The sequence below is a fragment of the Neomonachus schauinslandi genome, chromosome X (genome assembly GCF_002201575.2).
Source record: "Neomonachus schauinslandi chromosome X, ASM220157v2, whole genome shotgun sequence".
Lineage (NCBI taxonomy): Eukaryota > Metazoa > Chordata > Mammalia > Carnivora > Phocidae > Neomonachus > Neomonachus schauinslandi.
Genome location: NC_058419.1, coordinates 70,326,244 through 70,344,429, shown reverse-complemented (window position 1 = coordinate 70,344,429; position 18,186 = coordinate 70,326,244). Strand labels below are relative to the sequence as shown.

General features: G+C 37.8%; 1 protein-coding gene across 1 annotated transcript in view; it reads right to left on the bottom strand.

The window, feature by feature from the left end:
* Positions 1–18,186, bottom strand: part of TEX11 (testis expressed 11) — a 292,288-nt gene that overhangs the window by 204,574 nt on the left and 69,528 nt on the right. Inside the window, exons 8-9 of the mRNA XM_021679728.1 lie at positions 5,597–5,651; positions 2,585–2,680 (exon numbers count right to left, since the gene is read on the bottom strand). Of these exons, the coding sequence (XP_021535403.1) occupies positions 2,585–2,680; positions 5,597–5,651 (151 nt within the window). The remainder of the gene's footprint in view (positions 1–2,584; positions 2,681–5,596; positions 5,652–18,186) is intronic.

Here is an 18,186-nt window from a genome sequence, read left to right as displayed (position 1 = left end):
TGGACAGCCACATGCAAAAGAATGAAACTGGACCACTTTCTTTTTTTTTTTTTTTAAAGATTTTATTTATTTGACAGAGAGAGACACAGCGAGAGAGGGAACACAAGCAGGGGGAGTGGGGGAGGGAGGAGCAGGCGTCCCGCGGAGCAGAGAGCCTGATGTGGGGCTCGATCCCAGGACGCTGGGATCATGACCTGAGCTGAAGGCAGACGCTTAACGACTGAGCCACCCAGGTGCCCCTGGACCACTTTCTTACACCATACACAAAAATAAATTCAAAATGGATGAAAGACCTAAATGTGAGACAGGAATCCATCAAAATCCTAGAGGAGAACACAGGCAGTAACCTCTCTGACATCAGCCATAGCAACTTCTTTCTAGTTATGTCTTCTGAGGCAAGGAAAACAAAAGCAAAAATAAACTATTGGGACTTCATCAAAATAAAAAGCTTCTTCACAGCAAAGGAAACATCAACAAAACTAAACGGCAACCTACAAAATGGGAGAAAATATTTGCAAATGACGTATCTTATAAAACTCAACACCCCAAAACCAAATAATCCAATTTAAAAATGGGCAGAAGACATGAATAGTCATTTTTCCAAATAAGATATACGGATGGGCAACAGACACATGAAAAGAAACAACAGGTGTTGGCGAGGATGTGGAGAAAAGGAACCCTTCTACCCTTCCCTATTGGTGGGAATGAAAACTGGTTGCAGCCACTCTGGAAAACAGTATGGAGGTTCCTCAAAAAATTAAAAATAGAACTACCCTAGGATCCAGCAATTGCACCACTAGGTATTTACCCAAAGAACAGAAAATACTAATTTGAAGGGATATATGCACCCTTATGTTTAACAGCATTACTTACCATACACCAGATACTGAAATAGACCAAGTGTCCATTGATTGATGAATGGATAAAGAAGATGTGGTATATATACAATGGAATATTATTCAACCATAAAAAAGAATGAAAACTTGCCATTTATAATGACGTGGATAGAGCTAGAGAGTATTATGCTAAGTCACAGAAAGATAAATACCATATGATTTCACTCATATGTGGAATTTAAGAAACAAAACAAATGAGCAGAAGGGTAAAAAAGGAGAGGCAAACCAAGAAACCAGACTCTTAACTATAGAGAACAAACTGATGTTACCAGGGGGAAGGTGGATGGGGGATGGGTTAAATAGGTGATAGGGATTAAGGAGTATACTTGTGATGAGCACCAGGTGTTGTATTGGAAGTGTTGAATCACTATACTGTATACCTGAAACTAATATTACCCTGTATGCTAACTGACTGGATTTAAATTAAAACTGAAAAAAAAGTATCAGTATAATTATTTGCCTTATTAATAAGTAAAATACATTGATCCTAAATGAATCTCTTTTTTTATTTAAAGATTTATTATTCTTAAGCAATCTGTACACCCAACGTGGGGGCTCGAACTCACAACCCAAGTCCAATAGTCACAGCTCCACCCACTGAGCCAGCCTATCACCCCTAAATCTCATTGTAAATGGTCATCACCCTATCAATATTCTTTGTCCAGGAGGGTAAAGGCATATATGTGTGAATGTATGTATGAACATGAGATGAAAGTGAACCACTAACGTTTTTTATTTATTGATTGATTGATTTTTTTTAAGTAGGCTCCATAGCGTGGAGTTCAATGCGGAGCTTGAACTCAGGACTCTGAGGTGAAGACCTAAGCTAAGATCAACAGTCGGACACTTAACCGACTGAGCCACCCAGGTGTCCCCCCACTGATATTTTTTAAACAAAATCCCATTATCTACCTGTTTTATCACCATTTCCTTCTTTATCCTAAAATCTAACAGCAGAGAGAACACTTTCTGTTCCATGCAAAAGACAATTTTTTCAAAAAATCTGTTGTTGAGGTGTATTTTAATTTTTCCTTTCTGTGCAGAACAGATCGAAACAATCTGATGCTATAAAAAAACCCCAAGGATGTTTCTTTGTTTTACTGAAGTATAACTAACAGAGTGTTATATTCGTTTCAGGTGTAAAACACAGTGATTCCACAATTCTATACATTACTCAGTAGTCACCACAATAAGTGTAGTCATCATCTATCACCAAATGACGTTTTTACAATCTTATTGACTATATTCTCTATGCTGTACTTTTCATCTCCATGACTTTTTTATTTTGTTACTGGAAGTTTGTACTTCTTGAATCCCTTTATCTATTTCGTCCATCCCTCTACCCACCTCCCCTCTGGCAACCTCCTGGGGAAAAAAAAAAAAGAAAGAAATACATAGGACTCTTAATGTGAGAAAAGCATTTTTGTTTTATCTGGTATCTTCTGTGAATTGCCACTAAATCAAAGCAATTTAATTATACTTTATTTTTTACTAAGTATAAATAATACCATCATTTTCTTTTTTACTTCTAATTCTCCATTATAATGTGATCTGCATATCATAAAAAAATAAAGAGCAAATAATTAAGTAAAAGCAGGAATACTGAAGCAAATGTCTAGATTTCAAAATGTGAATCGAAGCTCTAAAAAATTCATTAAGCTAATTTCCAAAGGAGAAACCTCTCATACCTTGTTTGCTAGGTTTATAGCACTGAGAGCCTTATCATAATATTCTTTGTCACCCCAATCCAAATAAGCAGTGGCTAGTAACCGCAGAACTTTAGCCTATAATTAAAAATAGAAAAAGCACTCAGGTGAGGGTTAAATTGCAGTTAACAGCTGACCAGCACTTACACAGTGAAAGGCATCTTCTCAAACTTAAGCTATTTTTATGAAATAGCATTTCCTTAGGTAGCCACATAGTCTTGGGATATGTCTCATCATTATGCTACCCACACCAAACACTAAGAATTTTATAACAACTGTGTTAATATATTTTTAACAGTGTTTTAGCATTGAAGTTCTTTATTATCCCCACTCTACAAATAAAGGAAACAATAGCACAGCACTATTTAATTTAATCATCTTACAACCTACTGTATAGGTAGCATTGCATTAGGACTCCATCAAAAAAGATAAATAGAAAGACATAACTGCTCTCTCAAAGACTTTACAGCCTAGTTGCAATTAACCAATTAGACCAAGAGCACATATACCATCATTTTATAGGAACAGATATGCTTTCCTATAGAGGTTTCTCCCAACTCAGCTAAGTTTTAAAATTAATATGTATTGCTGAATTAAGTCTGTTTCTCCAGCCAGGTTTATATTGATAAGGGGAGTAACTCTAAACAGCATTTATTTAACTACAGATTTAGATTTTGAAAAGAAGAGCTCTATTTCAATGAAGCATCTGCCTCTAAATATAATGAGGAGAGTAGGACCAGGCAAAGATAATCTTAACATATTAGAGCTCTGTAAATCCAGAGAAACGATACTTAGGGTGTTCTATTTCTGAGTTTTTTAATTCAAAAACTAAGATGGATCAAATAAGATGTGTACAATATACTTAATATCATTACTATTATTATGGAACAACTCTCAACTTATAAACTTCCCCAGAGGACTTTTATGGAGTAAATATGGCATCTCTGAGAAAAACTCTATTTTGTAATAGTAAAAGGGTCAAATAATCAGAAAGATCTAACAAAATGAATGAATCTCAAAACCATTATGTTAAGCAAAAGAAGCCATACACAAAACAGTAGATACTATATGATTCCGTTTATACAAAGCCCAAGAAAAAACAAAAATAATCTACAGCCACAGAAGTCAGAATAGTGGTTTTATCTTGGGGGTATGAATGGCAATCAACCAGAAAGGGCCAAGGGAACTTTTGGGGGTCATGGAAATTTCTGTATCTTGATCTACGTGGTTGTTACAAGATTATCTAGATATATTAAAATTCATCAGGCTGTACACTTAAGATTTGTGCAATTTAATATATATAAACTATACCTCAATAAGGTACTGCTAGCACAAAAGAAAAACTACTTCATAAACTACTTCATAATCTTACCTCTCCATAATTCACAATAGAAATATTACATTTTAATCACACGGTTAACTCCTATACTCTTCCTCCTTACCTTCTCCTCCATCTAGATCCCTTGCCTGGTATCCCCTTCTCCCTCCATTTTCACTGTATGGATCCCATCTACTTTTCAAGGCCATCCTACCAGAAGGCTTCTTCAACTTCTCTAGCCAACCCTGACATTCCCCTTTACTGTACCACACAGTTTATCACTTATTTTTCCCAAATCACTTATACTAGTTTTTAAAATCTATTTTTGAAACTTTAACTGAAGTATACATTAAAAAAGTTCAAAAATCTCAAGAGCACAGCTCCGATTTTCACAAAGTGAACACATGTATGTTAACAACACAGAAATCAAGAAACAGAACATTAACAGCAACAGGTTCACCTGAAGACTCTCTTCAGACACTATTCCAAACAAGAGTAACCAATTACCTGTCTTCCAACACCATGTACATTAGCTCTACTTGCTTTGGCATTTATATTTATAGAGTCATACAGTATGCACTACTTTATAAATTGTTTTGTTTACTCAACATTATATGTGAGAACATCCATACTGTTGCAATTACTGTAGCTCATTTATTCTCATTCCTATATAACATGCCATGATGTGACACTATAACAACGTTTTTATTATTTTTAATTGTGTTAAAATACACATAAAATTGACCCTCTTAATCATTTTTAAGTGTATGGTTCAGTAGTATTAAGTACATTCACACTGTTGTGCAACCATTACCATCATATATCTCCATAACTCTTAATCTTGCAAAATTGAAACTCTGTGCCCATTAAACAATAGCTCCCCCAAAGTTCTCCTCCCTCCAAACTCCTGCAACCACCATTTTACTTTATGTCTCTATAAATTTTACTACTCAAGATAACCTCATTTAAGTGGAATCACACAGTATTTGTCTTTTTGTGAATGGCTTATTTCACTTAGAATAATATCCTCAAGGTTCATCTATGTTGTAGCATGTGTCAAAATTTCCTTCTGTTTCAAGGCTGAATATTATTCCATTATATTCACTTGTATTAGTTTTATCCTCCAAACATAAGCTTGTTAAGAGTAGAAGTCATGTTTTATACTTCTCTTATTCCCCATCTATCACATTGCTCTATATATATATAGGTATTTAGTTATATTTTGATTAAGATACTGTAAAGGTAAGAAGCAAAGATGGATTTTCAAACAAAATTCCATTTTGCTATGGCATATATTAAATTACTTTTACATTGCATTTATTTACCTAATCATATTTTACTTGATTAAATATTAAAATTAACTTTCATACCAAGCACACTCTATATGGTTAGGGAAAAACCTAAAAATTTTAACATGCAATAATAAAATCTAAAATTTACATAGCTCAACACTGTTCCAAGCATTTCCATATATTAACTCTTGGGTACAAGAATCTACCTGCATTGTAGATTATACTAGTATATCAATTTTACAGAAACTAATACACGGAAATATTAATGATGTGCCCAAAGGATAATTTTACTCACAAAGTGGGGACAGACTATTATAGTTTAATAACAATAACACAAAATATATTTCTTCAACCTACTTCTACAATATTTAACATGATCCTTACCAGCATTTCTGGCCCAACAGAACTCTTATCCATCTTCCCAATATCATAGCTCTGGCTATCATTAAAAAAGGAAAAAGAATACATATTCATTTCAAATTATATTTTTAAGATTATGTATCACTAAGAAGACATGGTATAATTATACTTTATTCCAACTTTTCTGTTTTGCACTATAACACATTATTAGTCTATTAATATATGAATATCAAATATATAAAGCAATTCTTTCAAACAGTAGACAACCACAATTTCCTCAGGATGTACTGCCAACAAATTAACACTATATTATTATTCTTTGCAATTTGGATATATGTGGTATATAGTGCTTTGTGTATACTATATATATATATATATATATACATATATATATATATATATAGCATTTTACTGCATTTAAAACTAGTTTACGTGTATATACGACCTTTTAATGAGCACATTTTAAAGTCTAAGAAATACGAATATATTTGTAAAATAAAACAAATACAGGAGTTTTTACAGAAACAAACGCTTTAGCAATATTTATTAAGCTTCACAACACCCTTGTGAGGCACTATTAGTTCTATTTTACAGCTGAATTAAGCAATTTAGCAGTTAAGTGATTTCTAATATATCCTAGATTGGTACTGAAAATGAGAGTGAGGGGTTGGGGAGTAGAGAAATTTGATTTTCAGTCTATGCTTTAATTAGCAAACCATATTATCCATGGGACATTCTGATAACCACAAATAATATTATCAGCATGAACCTCAGGGTTTCAAAACCTAAAACGCAAAACAAAGATTATTCACCATAAGATTGGTATTCCAAGGAAAGATGTCAATAAAATTTTGGTGAACTGAACTAAACTGAAGACGGTACTTTGAAATATTCCTTTTAAAAAACTCTAAAAGACTCAGAATTGCCAAACTGAGTTTTCAGATCACTAGCAAGGATGTAACACTGGCCTAGTGATCCTAAGCCCCATCTCACAGAGGTCTCCTTTGGTACATTAAACCTACTTCCAGTTTTTAAAATAACCAATGAGGATGAAACTTCTGCAATGGTGGTATAATCTTGGACCCTCTCCCCAATGAAACAACCATTTGCCTGGAAAAATCATTACAACAGACAACCAGCTAAAGTCTTTGGAAATTTTCCCAAGGGCATATGGCAAATGGAAAAACATTTATTTAAAACAACAACAACAACAACCAAATCTCAGTGAGAACGGTGAGAGTCTGTGGCATTTGAGTCACAATCTGCCCCTGTCCACACCAGCTCCCCGTGATGAAAACTACTCCAGATGGGTGCTGTCAAGAAGGGAGTAATTCCCTTTCCATGCAGCTCCTAGACTCTTAGGCCATGGTTTCACCTAGCAGGGGCAGGCTGCCGGCCTCTCTTATCCTCCCCAGGCCTGTGTTGTGGAAGTGCAATTCTGGGCAAGCACAATTAGAGGACTGGGTCTTCCTTTCCCCACTCAGTTCTCACTCTTTTTTTTTTTTTTTTTTAAAGCTTTTATTTATTTATTTGAGACAGAGAGAATGAGAGACAGAGAGCATGAGAGGGAAGAGGGCAGAGGGAGAAGCAGGCTCCCCGCTGAGCAGGGAGCCTGACGTGGGGCTCGATCCCAGGACCCTGGGATCATGACCCGAGCCGAAGGCAGTCGCTTAACCAACTGAGCCGCCCAGGCACACCTCAGTTCTCACTCTTACGGTAAGGGCTCTACCTCAGGCATGACAGGTCAGGAATACTGGGACCCTGATGATCTTCACCCAGACTGTCTCATTAAGCAGTGGTTCCATGCCAGGAGCGCCTGCTAAGAAGATCAGAGGCGACCAGTCCCCACACAACACCCACTCTCACGCCAAGAGAAGCAGGCCATGCTCTTGCCACCAACTCCAGTAGTGTGGCACAAAGGTCCGCCCCAGCGGGGAAGAAACAGGCAATAAAGAAAACAGAGCTCAGCATCTCTACCTGAGAGGACTGACTTACTTGGAATGGAGCAAGAAGTTCCTGCCCAAGGCACTGTCAAAAACAAGGGAGATCTTGGTGGTGAGCAATTAAGAGGGGGGTGGTAGCTCTGTGATAATAGTATCAACAAGTGAAATAGCAGACCAGCAAGAATTTTAACAGAGAGAACCAGGGAAAGAGGCAGCCAAGAAGAATAATCCGGGAGGTCACATTCACCCCTGGAGATACAGAAGGCTACGCATATTCGCTAGGCTGCACCCACCCAGGAGGGATCAGAAGGAGAGGCGTGGAGCAGACTAGAAAGCATTCCTCAAGGCACACACAAATACATCAGCCAAGAATCCAGAGCCTCAGTGGCTCAAGGGGCTTAAGCAGAACCTCTTACCAAACACTGAAAATGTAGCTACTCTGATCCAAGGTAATGGTAAGGAAGCCAAGCTTAAAAATCAAATCACACTTCCAGTTTTCAGTTCCACATGTAAGGAACTTGGAAGTCACTACTTCGTCCTAACAAGTAAAAAGCTGAAAAGACTACAAAATCAACAACTGTACTTGGATCCATAAGAGAGGGGAGGACAAAGGGCAAACCACTGTCTCTCCACCCAGCCCCCGCATTGGAGAGATGGACAGGCAAAATACAAGGAATTGTGGCTTACCACAGGAGGGACTCACCAGTGGAAACTGCCAGGGGAAGCAGTGCTGAGGCAGGAAATTATGAACTATAATTGACAGGTTGCTGGAGGCTCGTTGTGAACGAGTCTGAGAATTTAAAACTCCGGGACAACAAAGTCTTAGGGGCATACCCACCATATTGTCAGATTTATCTCCAGAAGCTCAAGATTCCCACAGTAAATATCAGAGAAAATCCTCTTGGGTTTTGTCAGGAATTAATGATAAGGAACCAATCTGTTCTTCTTAATAAGGCCTGTCTTCAGGGGAAACTAGTTAACTAGAGCCCACCTCCTGGGGTATTATCAGAGCCCAACTTACCTGGGGAAGAGATATACTCAACCCTAGACTACTCTAGCCATGGTATACCACACCTAAGGGTGGAGAAAAAAACTGCGAACACTTGTGAAGTTCACAGTTCAAAGGCATACATACACTCACCAAAAGACTAAGAACTAAACGTAGGACTAACCCAACACCTAACCACCACATTACTAAAGGTCTATTTATAGCAGTTCCTTTTACCCAGTACAACACGTCAAGCTATCAAGAAAAAGTTACACGGGGGCGCCTGGGTGGCTCAGTCGTTAAGCGTCTGCCTTCGGCTCAGGTCATGATCCCAGGGTCCAGGCTCGGCAGGAAGCCTGCTTCTCCCTCTCCCACTCCCCCTGCTTGTGTTCCTGCTCTCGCTATCTCTCTCTCTGTCAAATAAATAAATAAATAAATCTTTTTTTTTAAAGATTTTATTTATTTATTTGAGAGAGAGAATGAGAGAGAGAGAGCACAAGAGGGGGGAGCGGGAGAGGGAGAAGCAGACTCCCTGCTGAGCAGGTAGCCCGATGCGGGACTCAATCCCGGGACTCCAGGATCATGACCTGAGCCGAAGGCAGTCGCTTAACCAACTGAGCCACCCAGGCGCCCTAAATAAATCTTTAAAAAAGAAAAGAAAAAGAAAAAATTACACGGAATACCAAAAAGCAAAAAAACACAATTTGAAGAGACAGAGCAAGCACTGGAACCAGACATGGCAAGGATATTAGAATTATTATTTCAGGAATAAAAAATAAGACACAAGGGCAATGTAAGCAGAGAGATGGAAATTCTAAGAAAGAACCAAAAAGAAATGCTGGAAATAAAAAAGACTGTAAATGACATGAAGAATGTCTTTGATGGGCTTTTTAATAAACTGGACACGGCTGAGGAAACAATCTATGAGTAGAGGATATATCAGCAGAATCCTTGAAAACAGAAAAGCAAAGAGAAGAAAGATTGAAAAAAAAAAAAAACAGAACAGATTATCCAAGGATTATAGGACACCTACAAAAGGTATGATGTAAGTATAATGGGAATACAATAAGGAGAAAAAACAAAGAAACACAAGAAATATTTGAAACAATAATGACAGAATTTCCCCCAAATTAATGTCTGATACCAAACCACAAATCCAGGAATCTCAGAGAACACCAAGCAGTATAAATACCAAAAAAAATTACAACTATGCATTCCAAATTACAGAAAAACAAAGATAAAGAAAAAACCCTAAAGCAAGCTAGAGGAAGAAAACACCTTATCTATAAAAGTACAAAAATAAGAATTACACCCAACTTCTCAGAAACCACGCAAGCAAGAAGAGAATGGAGTGAAATATTTAAAGTGTTGAGAGAAAAATACCACCAACCTAGAATTCTGAACCCTAGGAAAATATCATTCAGAAGTAAAGGAAAAATAAAGATTTTCTCAGATAAACAAAAACTGAGGGAATTTGTAGCTAGTAGACTGGCCTTACAAGAAATGTTAACAGAAGTTCTTCATACAGAAGGGAAATAATATAGGTCAGAAACTTGGATCTATATACAATAAGGAAAAGCATCAAAGAAGGAATATGTGAAAGTAAAATAAGGACTTTCATTTTTCTTACTCTTAACTGATCTAACAGAAAACAATTTATTTGAAATAATAGCAACGATGTATTCCAAGTATACATGCTTAATTTATATCTTATGTATATATGTGCTTAGAATAAAGTAAAACAAATGACAGCAATGATACAAATAGATGGGAGGAATTCTGAAGAATTCTTACAAATTCTTACAAAGCATTCACACATGGGTAGTACCCATGAAGTGGTACAGTGTGATCTGAAAGTAGACTTGGATCAATTGTAAATGTACACTGCAAACTCTGGGGCAGCCACTAAAAAAGTTTAAAAAAAAAAAAAAAGAAGGGGCGCCTGGGTGGCTCAGTCATTGGGCATCTGCCTTCGGCTCAGGTCATGATCCCGGGGTGCTGGGATCGAGCCCCGCATCGGGCTCCCTGCTCGGCGGGGGGCCTGCTTCTCCCTCCCCCACTCCCCCTGCTTGTGTTCCCTCTCTAGCTGTGTCTCTCTCTGTCAAATAAATAAATAAAATCAGAAAGAAAGAAAGAAAGAAAGAAAGAAAGAAAGAAAGAAAGAAAGAAAGAAAGAAAGAAAGAAAGAAAGAAAGAAAGAAAAGAAAAGAAAAAGAGAAAGAAAGAAAGAAAGAAAGGAAGAAGTGGGTGCCTGGCTCAGTTTTTTTTTTTAAGATTTATTTATCTTGACAGAGAAAGCACCTTAGCAGGGAGAGCGGCAGAGGCAGAGGAAGAGAGAGAATCTCAAGCAGACTCCCCAGTGACCAAGAAACCAACTCGGGGCTCAATCTCACTAATAATACACTCTGTGTTAATTAACGGAATTTAAATATGGGTGCCTGTGTGGCTCAGTCGGTTAAGCGTCTGCCTTCAGCTCAGGTCATGATCCCAGTAACCTGGGATCGTGAGATTGATCTCACGATCAAGACCTGAGCTAAAATCAAGAGTCCAATGCTTAACTGACTGAGCCACCCAAGCACCCCCATGCAGCTCTTGATCTCAGGGTTGTGAGTTTGAGCCCCATGTTGGGTGTAGAGATAACTTAAAAATAAAATCTTAAAAAAAGTAGTATAGGGATGCCTGGGGTGGCTCAGTCAGTTAAGTGTCCAACTCTTGATCTCGGCTCAGGTCATGATCCCAGGGTCTTGAGATCAAGCCCAGCCTTGGGCTCCATGCTAAGCATGGAGTTGGCTTGAGATTCTCTCTTTCTCCTTCTCCCTCTGCCCCTCCCCTTACCACCCCTCTCTCACTCTCTCAAAATAAGTAAATAAAATCTTTTATTTTTTTATTTTTTAAAGATTTTATTTATTTATTTGACAGAGAGAGACACAGTGAGAGAGGGAACACAAGCAGGGGGAATGGGAGAAGGAGAAGCAGGCTTCCCGCTGAGCAGGGAGCCCGATGCAGGGCTTGATCCCAGGACCCTGGGATCATGACCTGAGCCAAAGGCAGACGCTTAACGACTGAGCCACCCAGGCGCCCCAAATAAAATCTTTTAAAGAAAGAGAGGTATAACGTATATGCTAAGAAAGGAGAGGAAAATGGAATCATAAAATACTCAACTAAAACCACAAAAGTCCTCTCCCTCTCTGACAAATGAATAAAATCTTAAAAAAAATAAATAAAGCCACAAAAGTCAGAAAAGGAGTGGAAGACAGTAGGAAAAACGAACAAGGGCAACAAAAAGAAAACAGTAATGAATATGGTAGATATTAATCCAACTATATCATCACCACTTTGAATTTCAATTGGTCTAAATACACCAATTAAAAGACGGAGACTGTCTTGCAACGGCATGGATGAAACTAGAGGGTATTATGCTAAACAAAAGTCAATCAGAGAAAGACAGTTATATGATCTCACTCATATGTGGAATTTAAGAATCAAAACAGAGGATCATATGGGAAGAGAGGGGAAAATAAAACAAGATGAAATCAGAGAGAGAGACAAACCATAAGAGACTCTTAATCATAGTAAACAAACTGAGGGTTGCTGGAGGGTAGAGAGGTTGGGGGATAGGGGATGGACATTAAGGAAGCCACGTGATATAATGAGCACTGGGTATTATATAAGACTGATGAATCACTGAACTCTACCTCTGAAACTAATAATACACTCTGTGTTAATTAACGGAATTTAAATATGGGTGCCTGTGTGGCTCAGTCGGTTAAGCGTCTGCCTTCAGCTCAGGTCATGATCCCAGTAACCTGGGATCGAGCCCCACATCGGACTCCCTGCTCAGTGGGGAGCCTGCTTCTCCCTCTCCCTCTGCCATTCCCCCTGCTTGTGCTCTCTGGCTCTCTCTATCTCTCTGTCAAATAAACAAATAAAATCTTTAAAATATATACACAAAAACCCCAACTGAATGTTGTCTATAAGAAATCCACTTTAGGGGCGCCTGGGTGGCTCAGTCGTTAAGCGTCTGTCTTCGGCTCAGGTCATGATCCCAGGGTCCTGGGATCGAGCCCCACATCGGGCTCCCTGCTCGGCGGGAAGCCTGCTTCTCCCTCTCCCATTCCCCCTGCTTGTGTTCCCTCTCTCACTGTGTCTCTCTCTGTCAAATAAATAAAAAAATCTTTAAAAAAAAAAAAAGAAATCCACTTTAAATATAAAGATACACAGAGATTAATGTAAATCTCTGTAAATAGATGAAGGAAAATATACCACGCTAATGCTATCCAAAGAAAGCAAGAGTAGGTATATTAATATCAGCCAGAAGAATTCAGAGTAAGGAAAAATATGAGGGATAAAGAAGAGTGTAACATAATGATAAAAGGGTCAAATCTCCAGGAAGACCTAACAATTCTTAATGTGTATGAGCCTAACAGACCATCAAACTGTGTGTGAGGCAAAAACTGATAGAACAGCAAGGAAAAATAGATGACTCTACTATCATTGTTGGATATTTCAATACCCCTCTCTCAGAAATAGAGCAGGCAAAAAAATCAGTAAGAACATAGCTGAAGTCAACAACAGTATCAATCAATTGGATATAACTGACATCTACAGACTAGTACATCCAACAACAGCAAAATACACATTCTTATCAAGCTTATATGGAACATTCACCAAGCTAAACCACATTCTGGGCCATAAAACACACTTAAACAAATTTAGAAGTATAGAAATCATATAAAGTCTGCCCTCAGACCACAACGGAATTAAAACGGAAGTAAATAATGGAAAGATAACTGAAAAATTCTAAAATACATGGAGATTAAACAATACCCCTCTGTAAATAACACATGGGTCAAAGGAGAAATCTCAAAATACGTTCAAAAATACTTTGAACTAAATGAAAATGAATACACAACTTAACAAAATGTGTGAGATGCAGCAAAAGCAGTGCTTAGGGAAAAATTTGTATCATTGAATATATATCAGAAAAGAAAGAAAAGCTAAAATCAATAATCTAAATTTCCACCTTAATAGAAAAAGACAAGCAAATCAAATCCAAAAAAAGCAGAATGAAAAAAAAATGAGAAAAATTAGAGCAGAAATCATAAAATTAAAACAAGAAATCAAAAGAGATCAACAGAGAAAAATCAAGAGGTGCCTGGGAGGCTTGGTCGGTTAAGCCGAGGACTCTTGATTTTGGTTCAGGTCATGATCTCAGGATCCTGGGATCGGCCTGAGTTGGGCTCTGTGCTCAGCAGGGAGTCTGCTTCTCTCCCTCTCCCTGTGCCCCTACTTTCACTCACATGCTCGTGCACGTGTGCTCTCTCTTTCTCTCTCAAAGAAGTAAACCTTAAAAAAAAAAACAGAAAAATCAATGAAACCAACCACTAGTATTTGAAATAATCAGTGAAACTGATAAGCCTCCAGCCAGGCTAACTAAGAAAAAAAGAGAGGACAGAAACTATTAATATCAGAAATCAAAGAGGGGACATCACAACACATACCATGAAAATTTAAAAGGGTAATAAAGAAATACTATAAATAACTCTATGCCCACAAATTTGATAACCTAGATTAAATGGACCAATTACTTGAAAAATACAAGCAGCCAAAACTCACACAAGAAGAAATAGTCTAGGGGCACCTGGGTGGCTCAGTCTGTTAAGCATCTCCCTTTAGCTCAGGTCATGATCCCGGGGTCCTGGGATCGAGCCCTGCGTCAGGTTCCCTGCTCAGTGGAGAGCCTGCCTCTCCCTCTCCCTCTGCCCCTCCCACCCCTGCTCGTTCTCTCTCTCTCTTTCGCTCTCTATCTCAAATAAACAAATAAAATCTTAAAAAAAAAGAAACAGTCTAAATAGGCCCATAGATATCAAAGAAATTGAATCAAAAATTAACAACATTCCAAAACAGAAAGCACCAAGCCCAGATGTGTTCAGTGGTAAATTCTACTAAACATTTAAGGAAGAAATTATACCAATTCTCTACAATCTCTTCAGAATAGAAGCAGAAGGAATACTTCCTAACTAACTCATTCTATTAGGCCAGCATTACCCTAATAATACCCAAAACCAGTCAGACATTACAAGAAAACTATGAACCAATATATGTCATGAACATGGATGTAAAATCCTCAATAAAATATTAACAAATCAAACCCAAAATACAATTTTAAAAAACTATACATGATGACAAAGTGAGATTTATCTCAGGTATGCAAGACTAGTTCAACATTCTAAAGTTTCTATGGAGTGACAAGAGATGAGAATAGTCAACATAATATTGCAGGACAGGACTGCCACTACACAACTTCAAGACTTACTATAAAGCTACAGTAACCAGGGCACCTGGGTGGCTCAGCTGGTTAAGCGTATGCCCTCAGCTCAGGTCATGATCCCAGGGTCCTGGGATCGAGCCCCGCATTGGGCTCCCTGCTCAGCAGGGAGTCTGCTTCTCCCTCTCCCTCTGCCCCTCCCCCTGCTTGTGCTCTCTGTCTCTCAAGTAAATAAATAAAATCTTTTTAAAAAGCTACAGCAATCAAGACAGTACATTGTTACAGTCATCAAGGAATTGGCTAAAGAAAATACAAATGGATTAGTGGAACAGAATAGAGAGCACCCATAAATACATTCAACTGATCTTTGACAAAGGAGCAAAGGAGCAAAGGAAACAGAACAGACCAACGACCATCTGTTCAACAAGTGATGCTGGAACAACTGGACATCCAAGAATCCAGACACAGACCTTACATCTTTCACAAAAACTAACTCAAAATGGAACACAGACCTAGATGTAAAGTGCAAAACTATAAAACTTCTAGAAGATAACATAGGATAAAACCTAGATGATCTTGGGTATTGTGATGCCTTTTTATTTATTTATTATTTTTTTTTTAAGTAGGCTCCATGCCCAATGTGGGGCTTGAACTCACGACCCTAAGATCAAGAGTCACATGCTCTACCGATTGATCCACCCAGGTGCCCCTGTGATGCCTTTTTAGATACAACACACCAAGGAAACAATCCATGAAAGAAATAATTGATAAGCTAGATTTCATTAAAATTTAAAACTTCTGAGATGCCTGGCTGGCTCAGTTGGTAGAGCATGCAACTCTTGATCTCAGAGTTGTAAGTTCGAGCCCCATGCTGGGTGCAGGGATTACTTAAAAATAAAATCTTCAAATAAATAAATAAAAATAAAATTAAAAACTTCTGCTTTGTGAAAGACAATATTAAAAGAATTAGAAGACAAGCCACAGATTCAGAGAAAATATTTGCAAAAGACACATCTGATAAAGGATTGATATCCAAAATATACAAATAGAACCTCTTAAAACTCAACAGTAAAAAAACAAACAACCTAATTAAACCATGATCCAAAGTTCTTAACAAATACCTCACCAAAAAAGATGTACAGATGGCAAATAAATTTGCCTATGAAAAAATGTTCCACATCTTATGTCATAAGGGAAATGCAAATTAAAACAAAAATTAAATACCAATACATACCTATCAGAATGGCCCAAGTCTAAAACACTAAGTCTAAAACACTGGTGAGAATATGGAGTAACAGAGCTCTCATACATTGCTGGTGGGAATACAAAATTGTATAGCCACTTTGCAAGACAGTTTGGTGGTTCCTTATAAAACTAAATATACGCTTACCATATGATCCAGCAATCACATTCCTTGGTATTTACCAAAAGGAATGGAAAACTTATATCCACACAAAAATCTGCATGTGGATATTTATAGCAGCTCTATTCATAACTGACAAAACCGGAAGCAACCAAGATGTCCTTCAGTAGGATAATGGACAAATAAACTATGGTACATCCAGACAGTGGAATATTATTCAGCACTGAAAATAAATGAGCTATCAGGTGCCTGGGTGGCTCAGTCAGTTGAGCATCTGCCTTCGGCTTGGTTGTGATCCAAGGGTCCTGGTATCAGGTCCCGTGTTGGGCTCCCTGCTCAGCGGGGAGCCTGCTTCTCCCTCTGCTCCTCCCCCCGCCCCCGCTCATGGTCTCTCTCTCTCTCCCCCAAAAATAAATAAATAAAATCTTTTAAAAATAAATAAATAAATAAATGAGCTATCGAGACAAGAAAACACATGGAGGAAACTTAAATCATTATTACTAAGGGGAAAAAGCCAATCTGAAAAGGATGCATACTATATGATTCCAACTATATGACATCCCAGAAAAGGCAAAACTATGGAGACCAAAAAGATCAGTGGTTGATAGAGTTTGGGGAAGAGAGGGATGAAGAGGCAGAACACAGAGGATTTTTAGGGCAGTGAAACTATTCTGTATGACACTAAAACGCTATAATGGTAGGTATATGTCATCATACATTTGTCTAAACCTGTAGAATATACAACAGCAAGAGTGAACCCTGAGGTAAACTACAGAGTTGGGGGATTACGATGTGTCAATGTAAGTTCATCCTTAGAAAAAAAAATGTACCATTCCGGGGAGAAATGTTGATTAGTGGGGAGGCTATGAATGTGCAGAATCAGGGGATATGTGGAAAATCTCTACCTTCCTCTCAACTGTGCTGTAAACCTAAAACTGCTCTAAAAAACATGTTTGTTTTAAGAAACCAAATTGCACGCATATTTGGGCAGTCTGAGAGATTGTGCACATGCCCAAGGCTGCCCTCTCAGGCATGATCAGAAAGCGAACCTACTAGCTATTAGCCCCTGGCTAATGCAGGGTAAAATAATAAATTCACTGAACTGTGAAACCTCTAAGACAAATACACATCCAACAAGAAAGGGTGAATTATCTAACTGGTTAAGTGACCTTAAACACAACCCTTGACCAACAAGTGGCTTATGTGGATGCGAGGTGAAGCCTAGAAAGCCATAAAAAGACAAAAACAAGGGGAAAAACCCTGAGCAGGAACATCAGAGGTCACACACTGTGAGAAAAATAAACTTCACAGAATTAGTCCAGTCAAATAACCAAATAAATAAATGACCAAACAATTAAAATAATAGTAAGTTCCATAAAGGTGGGAAACTGGTATCCAGACTTGCTGCAAGATACTATCCAAAATGTCTAGTTTTCAACAAAATATTAGAACACTTGCAATAAAACAGTAAAGTGGACTTATACAGAGGATAAAAGGAAGGCAATAGAAACTGCCTCTGAGAGGTCCCAGATGTTGCAGTTGGTAGAAAAATACTTCAAAGCGGCTATCATAAATATGTTTAAAGAACTATAGGAAAGCATATTTAAAGAATTAAAGGAAGGTATAATAACAATGATGCAAATAGAGAATAAGAGTATAACAATTAAATCACAGAAATTATAAAAAAGAACCAAGTGGAAATTCTGAAGTTGAAAAGTACAATAACTGAAATGAAAAATTCACTAGAGAGGCTCAATAGTAGATTTGAGCAGGCAAAAAAAGAATATATAAACTTGGAGATAGATTGGTAGTGATTATACAGATCTGAGGAACAAACAGGAAAAAAAGAGTGGAAAAAAAGAACAGACCTTCAAAGACGTGTGGGACATCATACAGCACAACAACATATGCATGAGAGTACCAGAAGGAGAGAAGCAAGAGAAAGAAATAGAAAATATATTCAAAAAAATAATGGTTGAAAACTTCCCAAATTTGAGGGGAAACAATAATCTACACATCCAAGAAGCTTAATGGGCTCCAAGTAGGATCACA